The 18,650-nt window shown below is 42.8% G+C and overlaps 1 protein-coding gene and 1 pseudogene across 1 annotated transcript; both read left to right on the top strand.

The window, feature by feature from the left end:
* Positions 9,149 to 11,267, top strand: LOC104771691 (probable acyl-activating enzyme 6). Its single transcript, XM_010496255.2, has one exon. It carries the CDS (start codon positions 9,407 to 9,409, stop codon positions 11,066 to 11,068), a length of 1,662 nt encoding a protein of 553 aa, XP_010494557.1. The 5' UTR covers positions 9,149 to 9,406; the 3' UTR covers positions 11,069 to 11,267.
* Positions 18,320 to 18,650, top strand: part of LOC104772825 — a 4,487-nt pseudogene continuing 4,156 nt past the window's right edge.

Raw genomic sequence — 18,650 nt, forward strand, 5'->3', positions numbered from 1 at the left:
CCCCCGAGGTCTACATCTAGTCACTATGCTCAAATCCACGTCCTAGACATTGTTTGCTCCCTCACTCATACATTCTCAGGTCGCAACCTTCGAACTGCACCGCCTACACTCTCATACCATCGTCATCGAGCCATACCGTCTCACCCTCTAGATCTCGGTACCAGGGAAACTACTCATCCCCTCCGGGGAACTAATCATCTCCTAGAAGAACTTATCATCTCCTCTGACGCTCTCAGGGTCACAACCCGTCAAGCCCGCGGTGCACCAGGAGAACTAATCATCCCCTCAGGAGAACTAATCATCTCCCCAGAAAAACTAATCATCTCCTCATGAGCAAACAAGCAAGGGCGGATCCACCTTGGTCAAGGTGGTGCATGTGCACCATATGGAATTATAAAAGCATTTAAGATGAATAAAAGATACTAAGGTTAAAGTGGCTTATTGGTAAGAATGCACCATATTAATTATGAGTTCATGAGTTCAAACCCCACCTCTATACCATTTTTATAGTTTTTGCACTTGATGTGAAGATTGGCTAAATCCGCCACTGCAAACAATTCCTAACGTCTATAAGCATCTCCCGGCCGGAACTATCTCCCGTGGTTCGCATAAAACATCGTAATGTCCTACCAACCATCATATTCCCCCACCAGAATATCACCACCACCATGACCACTCTTCATACAACCTCTAAAACATCTCAACCATTTGGGTGTTTGCACATGCCCTTTCCAAAAATAGAAAAGTTCAAACTATTCATAGAACGTCCTATTAGTTTGCAACCGCACTTCCATAAATAGGTAAGCTTTAATTATTCATAAAACTTTCCATTTTTAGAACTTTCTATTTATGGAAACTTTCTACTTCAAGAATCGCATAAAAATTCAACCATTACGCATCAAGATTCCATCAGAACTAGTAATCTTATTAAATCCTCTCCCACCAGAACAGTCAGAAAAATTGCAATACGGTCAACTGGGCCTGAGCAACTTGCTGCCACACTCACATCACCCATTGAAATGGCACCCACACTAGCCACACTCTCATACCCCCTCTTGACCCGCATGAAAATACCTGACCTGCTATCCCGTAGAACTCCAAGCCACACCGATGAAGTAAGTTACCAACTTAGCTTCTCGAACACCGAACAATTTCTTTCCTACTTGATCACTTCTAGATCAAATATCTCAACAACATCTCTGTGCTCTTTTCGTAAACCTTACCACGTCTAAATGACCTAGACAAGTCTATAACCATTATAGAGTCTATCCTAGAGCCGTATATGCTCTGATACCAAATTGAAACGATCGCACTCGGATTCCCAATCCTCACACAGATCCAATGGAAACAATCTCATTGAAACACCATAAAAATCACTCCTCACAAAAACTCCCACAAATACACCAAACCCCACCTCATCTAGTCATTGAGTCGCACCACCAACCGCCCTTAGCGACCGAGTAACAAAAGAGGTGGGCTGGAATATTTGATTCCGTCCATCCATTGACAACACTTTCCCACAAATACTACAATTCACTATCAACTCCTCTAGCGCCCTCGATGCCCATGACATCACTTATGTCGATCTCTGCTAATCCAAACCAAAATCCAGCAGTCTTTCTATGACCCAAACACACAACAACATGCTGGTGTTGACCGACACTACCTCGGTGTCGCTCGATACTCCAATCTTACCATAAAACCGTCTATGCCAAAGCACATACAAACACTTGATTAAATCACAAACCAACCATTAATTTCAAAAATCCACCGTTGGATATGGAGCCGGTAGCACCAGGACGCTCCCCACCAAATTTCAGCCAAATCGGACTCCGTTTCATCCTCCAAACGTTGCTCCAAAATAACCATATCGGACTAGTTCGCGCTATCCGCACGTGGGTGTTGGTGTCGACCGACACCACCATCATGTCGAACGACACAAAGCTTGAAACACGACATGAGGTCGATTTCAAGCACCTTTTGGCCACCAAATCCTAACTCGTTGACCAATACTCGTTGACCAATACTCGTTTCCCCACAATTAATCACATACCCAACATATTCATAAGAATAACAACCATAAAAATAACCCATGGATTCTTCTCAATCCATTTTACTCATCACCAATCCACCACAATCATCTCAAAACCCTAGATAAACCTAACATCAATCACTTACCTTGGATTAGGGACGAAATTTGAAGAATGAGCAACACCTCACCACCAGCAGTGCTTCCCCCTCCTCCTCCATGCCACAACATCACCACTCCACTTCATTCTCATCCCCCAAAACCATCTTCTCACCTCCCTAACATCAAAAGATACCCAAATCTCTCTCATCTTCTCTAGGGTAGGAAAATGACTTGGGAAAGGAACCCCCAACACGAAGTGGGCATTCTCCTTTTTATAGGAAACTTTAGGGTTTCTCAAGAACCACAAAACCGCACAAAACTGGAGAACAAACCAAACCAAAAACCTTTAAACAATATGGTGTCGATCGACATCCCCAGGTGTTGGTCGACACCTACCTCCAAAAACCAAACTCGGTTCACGTGCGTTACAAGATTGTTCAACATGTTGTATCTGCTTATATAGAACTTGTTCATCAGTCAAAGATTAAGGTGGGTACTTCTTCACTGCGTGTTTTTCCTTTCAGAAATTTCTTTTTTTTCAATAAAGATTGCCCTACATGAAGATATCTTATGTGACTTGACGGTACTCAAACCAACATGTCTTTCTACCAGCTAGCAATAAAACGTCGTTCTATCATCTATGCAAATGGAACAAGATAATTTTCCAATTGGCATCCATCTCGACAACTTACCATCTGCCAGAAAATTGCTGGTAGTCCACGAGATAACATCTTGAAGGCTGAAATTATGAGTTATTGGTACGTCGTAGGGCTCAACTTGATTGATTCATAACTCTTTTAACTCTTCAGTCAGTGGTTAGAGAAAAACATAAAACCTATAATTTGATCCCAACTTTTAAAATCGTAAATAAATGTAACACCGCGACCGCCAACCTCTTCATGGGCCCCATGTCCACTCCCAGTCCATGGGCTCACCTTCCTTAATGGGTCTCACCTCGTCTCACTAGGCTCGTGAGCCTCTCAATATCCGACGGCCGGTTTGCTATGTTAGGGAGGCTTGAAAGACTTGTTTATCATCCCTACAAATCACCACATGATCTTTCCCTATGTTTTGTCCTTACTTGCACAGTTCCGACAATCACTTACCAAAAGTTCACCCATTCTAAAACTACTCTAGCTCAAACACGCTTAACTCTGGAGTTCCCTCAAGACCATTGACCAAAAAGATAATTGCACTTTGATGACATAGGTGACCAAATCAATTCTTTTAGACCTCTCCGCAAGTCCGGGGTGTAATAATTCACCCCCACTAACAAATCGCAACGTCCTTGTTGCGCTTCAAGACCGTCACCTCCGACGGTGTGAGCCCACTCAACTTCACACATGTCTAAGTTCGGCTCTGATACTACTTGTAACGCCCGCGAACCAAAATCCTCATTTGGGATGTGCACCGTGCGACGCAAGGTTAGTTTTTCAGGACGACTTAAGTTAAACGCTCGTTTTGTTACGTTTTTGGGTTTGGAACAGATATAAAAGGAGAATGGTCGACGTTTTAGAGAGGTTTAGCCACTTTTGTTGTTCCCAAGAAAAAAGAAAGAGAGAGAAACTTCTAAAGGTTCCTGAGAGCGTTCTTAGTGAGTTCTAAACCGTTTTTGGAGAGATCTGTCCATGTGAGTGGAGATCTGAGGCTAAGAACGTGAGAGAAGCTAACTAAGAGGCTATTTTGTGTATTTTAGAGTCAAATTCGTCATTCTGAATGGTGAATGCGTGACTATGGCTGATCAAAGCGATTAGATGTTTGATTGTGTGTTTTTGGGTGTTGTTTTCTTATGTGCTCTTATGTGGATGTTTTTGCGGGTTTATGTGGCATTTGGAGTCGGTTTCGGCATCTTGGAGCCGAGAGGAGACGGAGGAGATCGAGAGCGGCGTTGCATCGCGCGTCTGCATCGATCGATGCAAGGAGTGTGTCGGTTTATGCAAGAGTCGACGTGTAACTCCCCAACTGCCACCCCATGTCCACTCCTAATCCATGGGCCCACCTTCCTTAATGGGCTTCACGTCCTTTCACTAGGCCCGTGAGTCCATCCATATCCGACGGTCAGTTTGCTACGTCCAGGAGGCTTGATAGAGTTGTTACCGTCCCTACAAATCACCACATGATCTTTCCTTGTATTTTGACCTCACTCGCACAGTTCCGACAATCACTTCCCAGAAGGTCACCCATCCTGAGAGTACTCTAGCGTAAGCACGCTTAATTGTGGAGTTCTCTCAGGACCCTCTACCGAAAAGATAATTGCACTTTGGTGACATAGGTGGCCAAATCAATTCTTTTAAACCTCTCTGCATATCCTGAAGCTAGGGTGTCACAATTAACCCCCACTAACAGATCGTAACGTCCTCTTTGCGCACCAAGACCGCTACCCCCAACGGCGTGAGCCCGCTCGACTCCACGCTCGTGCGGATTCGGCTCTGATACCACTTGTAACTCCCCGACTGCCACCTCTCAGTGGGCCCCATGTCCAGTCCTAGTCCATGGGCCCACCTTCCTTAATAGGCCCCACATTCTCTCACTAGGCCTGTGAGTCCATCCATATCCGATGGTCGGTTTGCTACGTCCAGGAGACTTGAAAGACTTGTTACCGTCCCTACAAATCACCACATGATCTTTCCTGTGTTTTGTCCTCACTCGCACAGTTCCGATAGTCACTTCCCAGAAGGTCACCCAATCTGAGACTACTCTAGCATAAACACGCATAACTATGGAGTTCTCTTAGCATAAGACAGAAATCGACTGAACTCTGAGTCCAGCTCTCGCACTGACCGAGTCTCCTGAAATAACTGAAGGAACTGCACCTCCAACCGGTCTAGTGCCTCTCTCGGAAAATACTAGCGGTTGAACTCCTCCATGAAATCAGCCCAAGTCATCTCCCTCTACACTCTCCTAGCAGCAACTGATCTCCACCACAACTGAGCATCACCAATAAGGTTGTGGACCCCTATGTCCACCCAAAACTCCTCAGGACATCTGAGAGTCTGGAAGTTACGTTCCACACTTGTCCTCCACGCATCTGCAGCAGTAGGATCCGTACCACCCAAAAACCGCGCAGTATCAATGTTATGTATCTCCCTCAGCATAGACACATAACGAGCATGAGCTCTCACATCCGCGGCCACTGGCTGCTACTCCTCTGCCACCACTGGTGGCACTACCTGAGCCTGAGCCGGACCCACTTCCGGTATCCGCTCCAACAGCTGTGTCAACAAGCCCGCCAGATCCACACCTCCTATAAGGGCTCCACCTGCTGGGATTCCCACACCCGGAACCCTAGCACCACCGTCCACTCGAGCACCGACAACGCCCACACTGACCCCCTCGGCGCCTAAGGTTCTATCAGTACCACCACCGGCCACACTCATGGACCCCTCTTGAAAGTCCTGCGACTTGAAAACATCTAAGTTGTCACACTCTGCTCAACAGACTCACTAACTGCTGGGATTCTGCCCCTACCACGACCATGACCGTGTACCCGACCACGTCTGCGTCCGCGACCAGCAATAGCTCCACCCTTAACCATCTGCACTATCCATAACAGAAAACTAAGCACATAATTCAAAACCGCACATAAAACACACATCTTACCGTGGAATCTCATTGAAGGCTCGAAGAGGATGATAATAGGACTCCATACCACAAACAAATTGACTAACTACTAACAGAAAATTCCATCACACAACATCATATATCAAGCAACAGGAAAATAATTCACCCAATTAAATTCCTAAACCACTCTAAACCATCCACTTAACCATCCTAGAACCGTGAGGGCTCTGATACCAAACTGAAACAACTCGACCCGTTTTTTTATTTAATAATAATATATAATTAAGTATCTCATACTACTTAATTAAACCAACAACCCATACATTGCTAACAAACCACAATACCAATAATAAACCTACATCCAATCACAAGCACAATGGAAACATATAACATTAATCATCTCAAATATATAACATCCATACAATAATATCCTAACCTTTCTATCCAATAACTTAGCAAAAACTCTATCCATGGTTCCAACATCAATAACATAACCAACAACACACAATCGAGACCCTAGATCATCCTCCTTCTCATCGCCATGATTCCACGTCACATATGTGCACACCACAAACAACAATTGAGATACGTAAGTATTATCACAAATACTTAGTGAGGCAATCCTCCCACCTATTGGGCTATACACACAATCAACCGAGATTCCAATGTTTAACAACCAACAAACAAACCAGGAAACCACGCAACAGACAAGTTGGTGTCGATCGACACTGACCCCAACATGGTGTCGACCGACAACTACTTGGTCGATCGACACCGACTCTGAAACATGATCTTCACAAAGCCGAAAGTCGCAGAACCTCCAAATCTTCCGAAACTCATCCAATATCCCTAGAAAACACATGGGAACCACATCCCAACCACAGCCATACAAGAAGACAACACAAACAGCCACAAATCAAGCAAAACAAAGGATTATCAGGCTTAGATCAGCCATGTTCATGCACTCACCTCTTTTGCGGGAAGTTTCTGCCCAAACTGACGAATCTAACACCTTAGCAAGCTTTCCCTTCGTTCCTAGCACCATATCTCCACTCCACAGGAACAGAACTCACCAAAACAGCATAGAATCTCCAAAATCTTCCAAGAACACTCTCTTCTCTCTTTTTTATCTCTAGAAACGGCACAAACCCAAAATCCCCAATTTTGGTTTGCGGATGTTACAAGTTCTCTTAGGGTCCTTGACCGAAAAGATAAGTAAACTTTGGTGACATATGTGGCCAAATCAATTCTTTTAAACCTCTCTGCATGTCCCTGAAGCTGGGGTGTCCCACGATGCGTGTGTTCAGAGTTGTTTGTTTGCTTGTTTCTCGGTCTATTTAATTGTGCTTGTCTTTTGGCTTGTGTGTATAACCAAATAGATGTGAAAATCGGCTCACAGAGTATTTATTGTAATACTCACGCATCTCATTTGTGTTGTGGTGCAGTTAAAAGCAAAGTTTTGATCGTGAAATCATGGCAATGAAGAGGAGGATGTTCTAGAGTCTTGGTTGTTTGTTCTATGCTGTTTTTAGGTTGCTAGAATGGAATGTAGTTGTTTAGAACGATTGTTTAGTTTGCTGTTTCATAGCTTTATGACTTTGCAGGTTATTGGTTATTAAATTCATTGGTTATTGGCTATTAATTCTGTTGGAGTTTTTGATTTAATGTTGTTGATTATTTTTGTTGTTATATTGATTGGGGTTAGGATGTTAGTGAATATGGGATTACTAGTTTAATATTGTATTAAAATGGAAAAAATGGATCGAAACAAATACTCACTTCTCATGCACAGATATAGAGGTAAGTTGTATGGTGTCATGGTCACTCGTAACACCCTCAAACTAAAAGGAGGGTTTCGGGGTGGGTGTCGATCAACACTTTGGTACCCGATTGAGTTTTAAATCATTTATCTTGGTTTGGGTTAGAAGAAAATCGTAAGGCTTGTTTTAAAAGGAAAATCTGAGAGGTTTTTAGAATTTGTAATCACTTTTTCGTATTTTTTTAAAAAAGAAGAGACAAAAATTCATGTGTTTCTCCGAGAAAAAGAGAAGGTTTTTATGGCAGTTTTGGTGAGATCTGTTTGTGAGGAAGGAAGTCTCAACGTGTGCAACTTTAGGAGGTTGTTGTGGAGCTTGTTCTTATTGTTCTTGTTCAAAATCTTCTTTTTTTAGTGGTGCGTGCATAAACATGGTTTATCTACGCGTTGAGATATATGTTTATTTGTTTTGTGATTGTATGATTGATTTGTCTTGTCTTGTAGATGTGTCTTTGTGTTGGTATGACGTTGGATGGACGTTTAGGGGGTCGGTTTCAATTGACGCAAAATAAAAATTATTTGTTGTTAATTGGTTATAATGATTAAATTGGATTTTTGTTGGTTATTATGTATTGATTATATTTCTATATGAAGGTGGTTGTTTCAACTAGTGCATTTACTACTTTTCTAATGAAGTTTGAAAAATATATTATTTTCCAACTTATCTCTTGATTTAATTATAATTACAGAAAAAAAATAAAATTATTTTGCAATAGATAGGAAGGAGACGACACTTTCCTAGTTTTTGGTATCTGAAATAAAATTGGAAACAGGTTAAATTCTAGTTTTAAAATTAGAGGTTGTAACTTTTTCCGGGAAGTTAAAATCTTAAATTTTTAACGTTTTAAAAGCAATTAAAACTTAAAAGTCATAAAAACATTTTATTTGTCAATCAAGATTTTACCTTTTTAGCTGTTTAAAGTTTTCACAACCACTTTAATTTTTTCCTTCTTTAAATCTCTTTCTTTTATTTAAGCCTAAAACTTTGTAAAGCCAATAAATTTCTAAAAAGGAAAAAATTATTCCCCATCGTAATTAAAAACTCTCTTTTAATTTACATATATGTTTTGCACAAAATTTTTTATATAAATTAATAATTAACATGTTTTTCTTTTTGACATCCACTTTTTTCACAAATATATTATTTTCGTCACCATCATTGTATTTTGTACAATTTTGTTATTATTAAAATTTGTTGTTTTGTTACTATATTACATATGGATTAATATTTATCAAGATATATATTTATAAACTTTTTTTTCAGCAAAAAAAATTATATATAATAATAAAAAAAAACAATTTTAGGTTTCAAATTTTTATTTCTAATGATTAAATTTTAATAATTAAAATATTTACAGCGAAACTTGTACAACCAAATCCTTTACATCCAAATTTTTATAATCAAAATCTCTACAACCACGAATAATAGTTGTCTCAATTGTCTCTTATAAATTAAAATTAGAGGTTGTATGATTAACTCTTTCCGAAGGGACACATGGAGTCCTCCTAATATCGTTTTCTCAGTTGTCGTCTATCCCAAAGGGACACATGGACTCTTCCTAATATCATTTTCTCAGTTGTCGTCTATCCGAAAGGGACACATGGACTCTTCCTAATATCGTTTTCTCGGTTGTCGTCTTTCCCGGAGGGAGACATGGACTCCTCCTAATATCGTTTTCTCAGTTGTCGTCTATAAATTAATATTGTCGATCCCAAAGCTAAAAATAATACCCGTTTTATATAGTCGTTGGTAGAATTAAGTTAGCGGCACGACTCACGTTTTTTTTTCCTGTTTTGGACATAATAATACTAGTTAACAACGACTCTTTAATTATGTTTTCTTTGTGTACATAATTTAAACTAGAAAGTATACTCTCTGATAACCCACTCGAGAAGAGATGAAGGAAATGAAGCCATGTGCCGCTAACTCACCGCCGTTGACGCCGTTAGGGTTCTTGGAGAGAGCCGCCATCGTATACGGTGACTGTACCTCCATCGTTTACGGAAGTAACACCGTTTACACGTGGCGGGAAACAAACATCCGTTGTCTCCGCGTCGCGTCCTCTCTGTCTTCACTTGGAATCGGAAAGTCCGACGTCGTCTCCGTCCTTTCTCCCAATACTCCGGCGATGTACGAGCTCCAGTTCGCTGTTCCCATGTCCGGCGCAATCCTCAACAACATCAACACACGCCTGGACGCACGCACCGTCTCTGTTCTTCTCACACACTCTGAATCTAAGCTTCTTTTCGTCGACGTCTTCTTCTGCAGTCTAGCCGTCGAGGCGATCGCGATGATGACGACTGATCCGCCCGTTCTCGTCTTCGTCGCAGATAAAGAAGAGGAAGGTGGAGGAGATGCTGACGTGGCTGATCGCAACAAATTCAGTTACACTTACGATGACCTGATACAGAGAGGTGATCCGAATTTCAAATGGATCCGACCCGAAAGCGAATGGGATCCGGTTGTGCTTAATTACACTTCCGGTACGACTTCGGCTCCCAAGGGAGTGTTACATTGCCACAGGGGCATTTACGTTATGTCGGTTGACTCTCTAATCGATTGGACCGTACCGAAAAACCCGGTTTACTTATGGATTGTACCGATATTTCACGCTAACGGTTGGACCTATCCATGGGGAATCGCCGCCGTCGGAGGAACAAACGTCTGCTTGCGCAAGGTTGACGTGCCGTTAGTCTACCGTTTGATTCGTGATCACGGCGTCACACACATGTGTGGAGCTCCGGTGGTGCTCAACATGTTGTCCTCGACTCAGGACTCGCAGCCTCTTCTTAACCGTCCCGTCAACTTCTTAACCGCCGGTTCTCCGCCTCCAGCAGCCGTGATCCTCCGAGCAGAATCAATCGGTTTCGTGATCAGTCACGGCTACGGACTAACGGAAACAGCCGGTGTGATCGTCTCCTGCGCGTGGAAGCCACAGTGGAATCATTTACCGGCGAGCGATCGTGCCATGTTGAAGACACGGCAAGGAGTGAGAACCGTCGGAGGGTTTAGTGAAATCGACGTTGTGGATCCTGAATCAGGTGAAAGCATTGAGAGGGACGGAGACACCGTCGGGGAAATAGTGATGAGAGGAAGCTCGATCATGCTTGGTTACTTAAAAGATCCGATCGGAACCGAGAAAGCTCTCAAGAACGGGTGGTTATACACCGGAGACGTTGGTGTGATTCATTCGGATGGTTATCTAGAGATTAAGGATAGGTCAAAAGATATAATCATAACGGGTGGAGAGAATGTGAATACAGTTGAGGTTGAAACGGTTTTGTATACGAATCCTGCGGTAAGTGAAGTGGCGGTGGTGGCGAGACCTGATGAGTTTTGGGGAGAGACGCCGTGTGCGTTTGTGAGTTTGAAAAGTGGGTTGAGTACGAAACCTACGGAAAAGGAGTTGATAGAGTATTGTAGGAAAATGATGCCTAGGTATATGGTTCCTAAAACTGTCTTGTTTATGAATGAGTTGCCTAAAACTTCGACTGGAAAATTCTCGAAGTTTTTGCTTAAGGAGATTGCTAAGAACATGGTTGATGAGACAGTTTCTTAAACATATTCCACCGTTCCACAAAATTTTGGAATCGCATTCCATTGGTTCTATTTTGTAGCCAATATAATATACAATGGTCAGTGGATTTGTTATTCCTCTATTCGATCGTACGTAAGTCAGATCGTGATTCAATAGATGGGATGTGTACCAATATGTAACAAAAGGGTTTGAATATAGTATTGGGATTTGTTTGTTTTTACGCGGCTTTGAATAGCTCGTTTTATTTGGCAAGACTTATCTGTTTCGACGGAGACAGAGCAAACTGATCTTACCAATGTGGTGTGTAACATCGACTCTGACGTGTATTGAGATTAACACATTCATTATTGTGTTAGGTACTTGTTTATTTTTTCTCATTCTTGTGTTGTGTTATTCATTCTTGTTCCAAGTTCTTAATTTTACTGTCAGAAACCTATCTTAGATGTAACATTACTTAAGTTTTTATGTGTTTGTTTGTTATGTTATTACAGCTTCATTTGAGTAATATGGAGAACTTAATATTTCAACAGCTCGACTCGTGTCCCTTAATAGACGATCTGAGTTTGAGGTTCATCACTCGGAGAAGAACAACAGAGACGACAAATGAGAATTGAAAACCCCAGAAAAATTCTCTTTTGGTCTCGACAGCAAGAGGACAAAACAAAACGATAGTGAGCCAAAGCTGGTTTGGAAGCCCAAGTCCGTTGAGCAGAAGCCAGAGCCCACTAAGAAATTAGAGTCCACTAAGAAAGCCTCAAGCCTACCTACAAAACAAGACAAAGAGAAGAAGAGTCTAGATGAAGAAGCTGTCAAGCAATGTCTCAAAAGCAATTACAGATGTTCCAATCAGGAAATTATTTTGACCAATAGGTTCAAGGGTTTAGAGGCTGAGGTTACTTGTTAAACCTAATCCTCCAAGTATAAATATGAACAGTATTGTAACCAAGAACTCTAAGGAGAAATAATAACAAAAGTCATGGACTTATCTTCTTCATTTAAGTTTTGATCATATAACTTCTTCACGGTATCAGAGCACAGTAGATCCATGGTTAATCCATCCATGGATCTCTACTCTTTTCCTGCGTTAAACATCACAAATTTTGTTACTCTCAACCTAACACAGAAAATTACGTCTCTTGGAAAGCTCAGTTTGAATCCTTTCTCTCTAGGTAAAACTTACTCGGTGTCGTTAATGGCGCTCTTCCCGCTCCATCTGAGGTGATTCCGGTGTCTCTCTCAACGACCAAGGCCACCACTGTTCCAAACCCAGACTACGGTGAATGGTTCAAGGCTGATCAGATTGTGCGTGCTTGGCTTCTCGGTTCGTTGTCTGAAGATATCCTGTCTGAAGTTGCTGGCACCAAAACAGCTCATGAACTGTGGTTAGCACTCGCAAATCACTTTAACAAGGTATCATCCTCTAGACTCTTTGAGCTACAAAGTAGGCTACAGTCTGCAGAAAAACTAGAGAGACCCATGGGTGATTACCTTAGAGATATTAGAATGTGTGTGCGCAACTATCCTCCATAGGCAGTCTTGTTCCTGAAAAGATGAAAATTTTTGCTGTGTTAAAAGGGTTAGGAAGAGAATATGAGCCTGTGAAAGTCTCAGTCGAAGGAATGATTAATCTTCACCCACCTCCTACCTTCGATGATGAGGTTTCTCGGTTGACCACCTATGCGGAGAGGATATCTAACTACATCACTTCTGTTGATGTCTCACCTCACTTGGCTTTCTTCACCAACTACTCTGGTCGAGGAAGAGTAAATGGTCGCTCTGGTGGATCAAGAGGACGTGGAGGATTCACTACCAAAGGCAGGGGCTGTAACGCCCGCGTCCCGCAATCTTAAAGGGGGGCAATTTGTTTTAAGGGAATTGATAGCTAAATGAGCTTAAGTAGCTAAGCTACTAGCTCAACCAGCTGGAATATAAGCTTAACGAGCTCCGCGAGCTTGATGAACAAGTTATCTCAGCTGCGGACAGCTGCGGCCAGATGCAGACAGCTATCGGCCAGCTGCGGACAGCTATCAGTCAGCTGCGGACAGCTATCGGCCAGTTACCGTCAGCTCGACCAGCTGCCAGTCAGCTGCCACTAGCTCGACCAGCTGCCAAGGAGCTCGACCGAGCTCGGCCAGCTGGACGGTAGTGGACAATGTACGGGTCAGCTGGGGAGCTCGGGGCGGTCATGGGAGCGGTGACCGAACAGGCATGACCGAACGGGCATGTACGGACAGAGATGACCGAACAGGCACGGCCGGACAGGCACGGCCGAACGTACGCAATCGAACGTGCGCGATCGAAGAGTCTTGTCGGACAGGTACCTTTTGGGGCCTAGACTTCGGCCAAGACCCTATAAATAGAGGGCGTTGCCTTCATTTCAAAATCACCATCATCATTCCATCGTCCATCTATGCCTAAGAAGAAAAGGGGGTGCGGCTTGGCGAGTACTACGGTACATCATCTGAACTGATACGCATGCTACCTCTCTATCGACGGTACGATGAGATGAGCGACGGTTCGACAATCGAGTCGAACCGATCGAAGGATAAGAGGCAGTTCAACCATGGAGTCGGACTGATCGCAGGATGATCAACGGTTCGATCATAGCATCGGACCAATCGAAAGGTCATCGACGATCCGTGTCAATGGATGGATCGATCGAGGATTGACCGGTGATCCAATCGCTAGTCGGATCGGGTGTTCCAAGGATCAATGATACGAGCCGTAGGTTGGATTGATCGATCGGGTGGTCGGCAAGTCTGTCGGAAGTATCGGCCTGGTTGGTGGTCGATCATCGATTCAATTATGGGGTCGGATTGTTCGATCGGACCTGGCTTTGATACCAAGACCGATGAGTCGACCGAGGTATCAAGGTACGTTCGGTACCAAGCTTTGAGACACGAGTGGTATGGGGTGCTGATAGCGCAACCGATCACCGTGAACCGAAGGGACTATATGTCCCCATCCCTAATCTGTGCAAAGCTTGTGGGGTTGGTTGGTTGTATGGCTAAGCACAAAGGGATGGTCAAGGTTAATATGATATTCCGCTGCGTATAAGGTTTACGAAGCAAGGCCGTGAGCCAAAGCTAAGTAACCGATTCAATGGATATTCGGTCGGGAATAAGGCCGAATGGAAGCCGTGACCGCGGACGCCGAGAGGTCCAGGTCGGGATCTTTCAGGGGCTTTCATCAGCAAATCTCTCAAGGATCAGTCTCTGGTAGCTCCTCGAACACAGACAACAGAGTAGTCTGTCAAATTTGTGGAAAACCTAGTCATCCTGCTCTGTCCTGCTGGCCTCGGTACAACAACAGTTATCGTCAAGAAGAGCTTCCACTGGCCTTAACTGCTATGAGAATCATTGATGTTACCGATCACACCGGCAATGAATGGGTCCCTGATTCAGGTTCCACTGCTCACATCACCAACTCTCATCACAACATGCAACACTCAAGTCCATATGTCGGGTCAGATGCTGTCATGGTTGGTAAAGGAGACTTTCTACCTATCAGTCACACTGGATCTACCAGTCTGCCAGTAAGCTCAGGTAAGTTAAATCTAAAGGATGTTTTGGTCTGTCCTAACATTGCAAAATCTCTGTTATCAGTTTCGAAGCTTACCAGAGATAATCCTTGTTATGTTAACTTTGATGATGATCATGTTGAAATCCTTGATAAGGCAACAAAGAACCTTCTGGCTCTGGAAAACAACAGTAACGAAGGTCTCTACACTCTGAAGGGCTCTCCGATTCATCACTCAGCTCTTTACTCCTCTCGGCAACACTCAGCTTCTGAAGATGTGTGGCACATGAGGTTGGGGCATACAAGTCAACAAGTCCTTTAGAATCTGTCCACAACAAAAGCAATAGTCATTAATAAAAGCTCCAATGGCATTTGTGAGGCATGTCAGTTTGGGAAAAGCACTAGTTTACCTTTCTCTCCTTCAAGCACGACTACTTCAAGGCCTCTTCAACGCATTCACTGCGACTTTTGGGGACCTGCACCAATAAAGTCAGTGCAAGGATTTCAGTATTATGTCATTTTCATAGATAACTTCTCTCGCTTCTGCTGGTTGTATCCACTTAAGTTAAAGTCAGACTTCTTTTCAGTATTCACTATGTTTCAAGCTTTAGTGGAAAATCAGTTTCAGAATAAAATTGGCAGTTTTCAATGTGATGGTGGTGGAGAATTTATAAGTACTAAGTTTGTGAGTCATCTTCAACAACATGGGATTCAACAGTTAATCTCGTGTCTAGGCCTGGGCATTCGGGTACCCATTCGGGTTCGGGTCGGGTATTTCGGATTTTCGGGTATTTCGGTAAAGGAGTCCTAGACCCATTCGGATATTTCTAGTATTCGGATCGGATTTCGGATAAACACCCATCGGGTTCGGATCGGGTTCGGGTTTTACCCAATACCCGAAATATACTTCAAATTTGGGTTCAATTCTAATATTTACATCTTAATCTTAACAAAATACTCGAATTCAATCTGAATTCCAAACAAATCCAAATTTAAATATCTCCAACTCTGATATTAAAACTGAAAAAAATTATGGCAAACATGTTTATTGTTAAAAATGTTATATTTTTTATTGTCTTTTTTCTTATTTGTATTTTTTAATATGTAGAAACAATATTTTAGTATATAGAATTCATGAGTGTAAAATAAAAACCATAATTAAGTCTGTATAAAATAATTATAATCTCTCATATCTAAAATTTTTTTTTTAAAAAATAGTACTGGTATCAATAACAGGGGCAAATCCACACGTTATAGATTGTGGGACAATTATATCTAGTAATATATAACTACCTGGGGTTCTAATACTGACCAAAGATTTTAAAGTGGCAAAATGGTTACAATGTATCTCTTAAACCCTTAAGGTGGTGGGTTCGACCCCTATTAGTTACTATTTTGTAGTGTATGTTTATATATATTCGGGTTAGTCCGGGTACCCGTTCGGATATCGGATAATACCCGATCGGGTTCGGGTACCCGATTTTAAGAGGTACTAGACCCATTCGGGTATTTTAAAAATTCGGGTACGGATTCGGGTCGGGTTTTTCGGATCGGGTTCGGGTCGGATTGTCGGGTTCGGGTATTTTGCCCAGGGCTACTCGTGTCCATACACACCACAGCAAAATGGTATAGCGAAACGAAAACATAGGCACCTGATAGAACTAGGCTTAGCAATGATGTGTAAGAGTAGAGTACCTTATCGATACTGGGTTAAAGCTTTCTTCACGGCAAACTTTCTCGTTAATTTGCTGCCAACCTCCACTTTGTCTGATCATCGCAGTCCCTACGAAGCCCTGCATGGTCACAAGCCAGATTACACGTCGTTACAAGTGTTTGGTTGTGCATGCTATCCTACACTTCGAGACTATGCTCATAACAAGTTTGATCCAAGGTCCTTGAAGTGTGTCTTTCTTGGGTATAATGGAAAGTATAAAGGATATAGGTGCTTACTTGTCTCTACTAGGCGTGTCTTCATCAGTCGACATGTCGTGTTTGCTGAACAGGAATTCCCCTTTCACATTGTCTCCTCCTCTAAGCAAACTTTGTGCACACCACTCTTGCAAGCCTGGAACAAAAGCTTTATTAGTCAGAAACCCACAACAATACAAGAGCAGTCTTCAATCGAAACAAATATTGTCAGTGGCACATTTCCTCACCCACAGTCATATCGGTTTACTTACAACGAACAAGATTTTCCACCTTTGATGACTTCAGTTTCACCTCCTGTGGTTGATAAGGAGAGTTCTGGGTGTACGGCAGGCTCTGATCCTGTTCCTATAGGCAACAGCTCTCCTTCATCTTCTCATTCCGAGGATGACTCTGTTGATGCATCTCTTTCAGTCTCGACTGACACTTCAATGGCTGACAATACCACAGCTTCTCAGGAATCCATTCAAATCAATGAACCGATTGAAGATTCTCCTCCTGCATCCACAGTTGTGTCCACACCAGGTCACAAAATGGTTACAAGAGCAAAAGTAGGAATAAGAAAACCTAACCCACGGTATGTTTTATTTACCTCTAAAGTCTCTAACCCTGAACCAAAGACGGTTAGTGCTGCTCTCAATCATCCAGGCTGGAATGGAGCTATGGTGAAGAATATGTTAATTGTGAAGAGGCAGGAACCTGGACACTTGTTCCTCGAACACTTGGCATGCATGTGTTGGGTAGTAAGTGGGTATGCAGGACAAAGCTTAATGCAGATGGTTCACTCGATAAGTTAAAAGCAAGAATAGTAGCGAAAGGGTATGATCAGGAAAAAGGTATAGATTACCTTGAAACGTACTGTCCGGTTGTGAGAACACCAACAGTAAGATCTGTTCTTCATGCAGCAACAGTTATGGGCTGGGAAATCAAGCAAATGGATGTGAAGAATGCATTCTTGCATGGCGATTTGACAGAAACGGTCTATATGACTCAACCAGCTGGCTTTGTTGATCCTGCAAAACCAGACTATGTCTGTCACTTACACAAAGCACTCTACGGTCTAAAGCAAGCACCGAGGGCTTGGTTTGATAAATTTAGTACCTTTCTCCTTGAGTTTGGCTTCTGCTGTAGCAAGTCTGATCCATCATTGTTTTATTACTTCAAGGGAAAGGACATCATCTTCTTGCTCCTCTATGTGGATGATATGGCTATAACTGGAAAGAACTCACAAGGGTTAGAGACATTACTCAGTGAATTAAACAAACGCTTTAAGATGAAAGATTTTGGGCAACTTAGCTATTTTCTGGGAATCCAAGCTCACTTTCATCCTGGTGGTCTGTTTCTCTCGCAACAAAAGTATGCAGAGGATCTGCTTGCAGTCGCAGGAATGTCCGAGTGTGCCCCAATGCCAACTCCTTTGCCACAAAAACTCGGTCAAATCAAACATCCGCAACCACTCTTTGATAATCCCACTTACTTTTGAAGCTTGGCAGGCAAGCTCCAATATCTCACTCTGACTCGTCCAGACATCCATTTCGCCGTCAACTTCGTCTGTCAGAGAATGCATGAGCCGACAGTAAATTAGACTTTCACCTCCTGAAACGAATTCTTCGATATATTAGAGGGACAGTCACAATGGGCATCTCATTCAACTAAAATACAGACTTTCGACTTCAAGTCTACAGTGATAGCGACTATGGAGGCTGTAAAACCACAAGTCGATCCACAAGAGGTTTCTGTACTTACTTGGGCAGTAATATCATTTCATGGCAATCACAAAAACGAAACACTGTTTTCAAAAGCTCGACAGAGGCAGAATATAGAGCTATGTCTGAGGCTGCATCAGAAATTACCTGGTATTGTAAGATCATGAAGGAACTGGGGATCCCTTTGCATCGTACTCCAGATCTCTACTGTGACAATCTCTCCGCTGTATATCTCTCGGCGAATCCTGCTTTCCACAGGCGAACCAAGCATTTCCTGACTCATTACCACTACGTTCGGGAACAGGTAGCTCTTGGGAACATCATCGTCACTCACATCCACAATCAGTTCCAGATCGCAGATATCTTCACAAAATCGCTACCACCAAGGCCTTCTGCCGCTCTTCGGTCCAAACTCGGCGTCGTTGTGCCACCTACGCCAAGTTTGCGGGGGG

Source organism: Camelina sativa, chromosome 20, assembly GCF_000633955.1.
Source record: "Camelina sativa cultivar DH55 chromosome 20, Cs, whole genome shotgun sequence".
Lineage (NCBI taxonomy): Eukaryota > Viridiplantae > Streptophyta > Magnoliopsida > Brassicales > Brassicaceae > Camelina > Camelina sativa.

Bases quoted from the DNA above. Each gene is read 5' to 3' on its own strand.
- LOC104771691 (XM_010496255.2), top strand. From the start codon at position 9,407: ATGAAGGAAATGAAGCCATGTGCCGCTAACTCACCGCCGTTGACGCCG.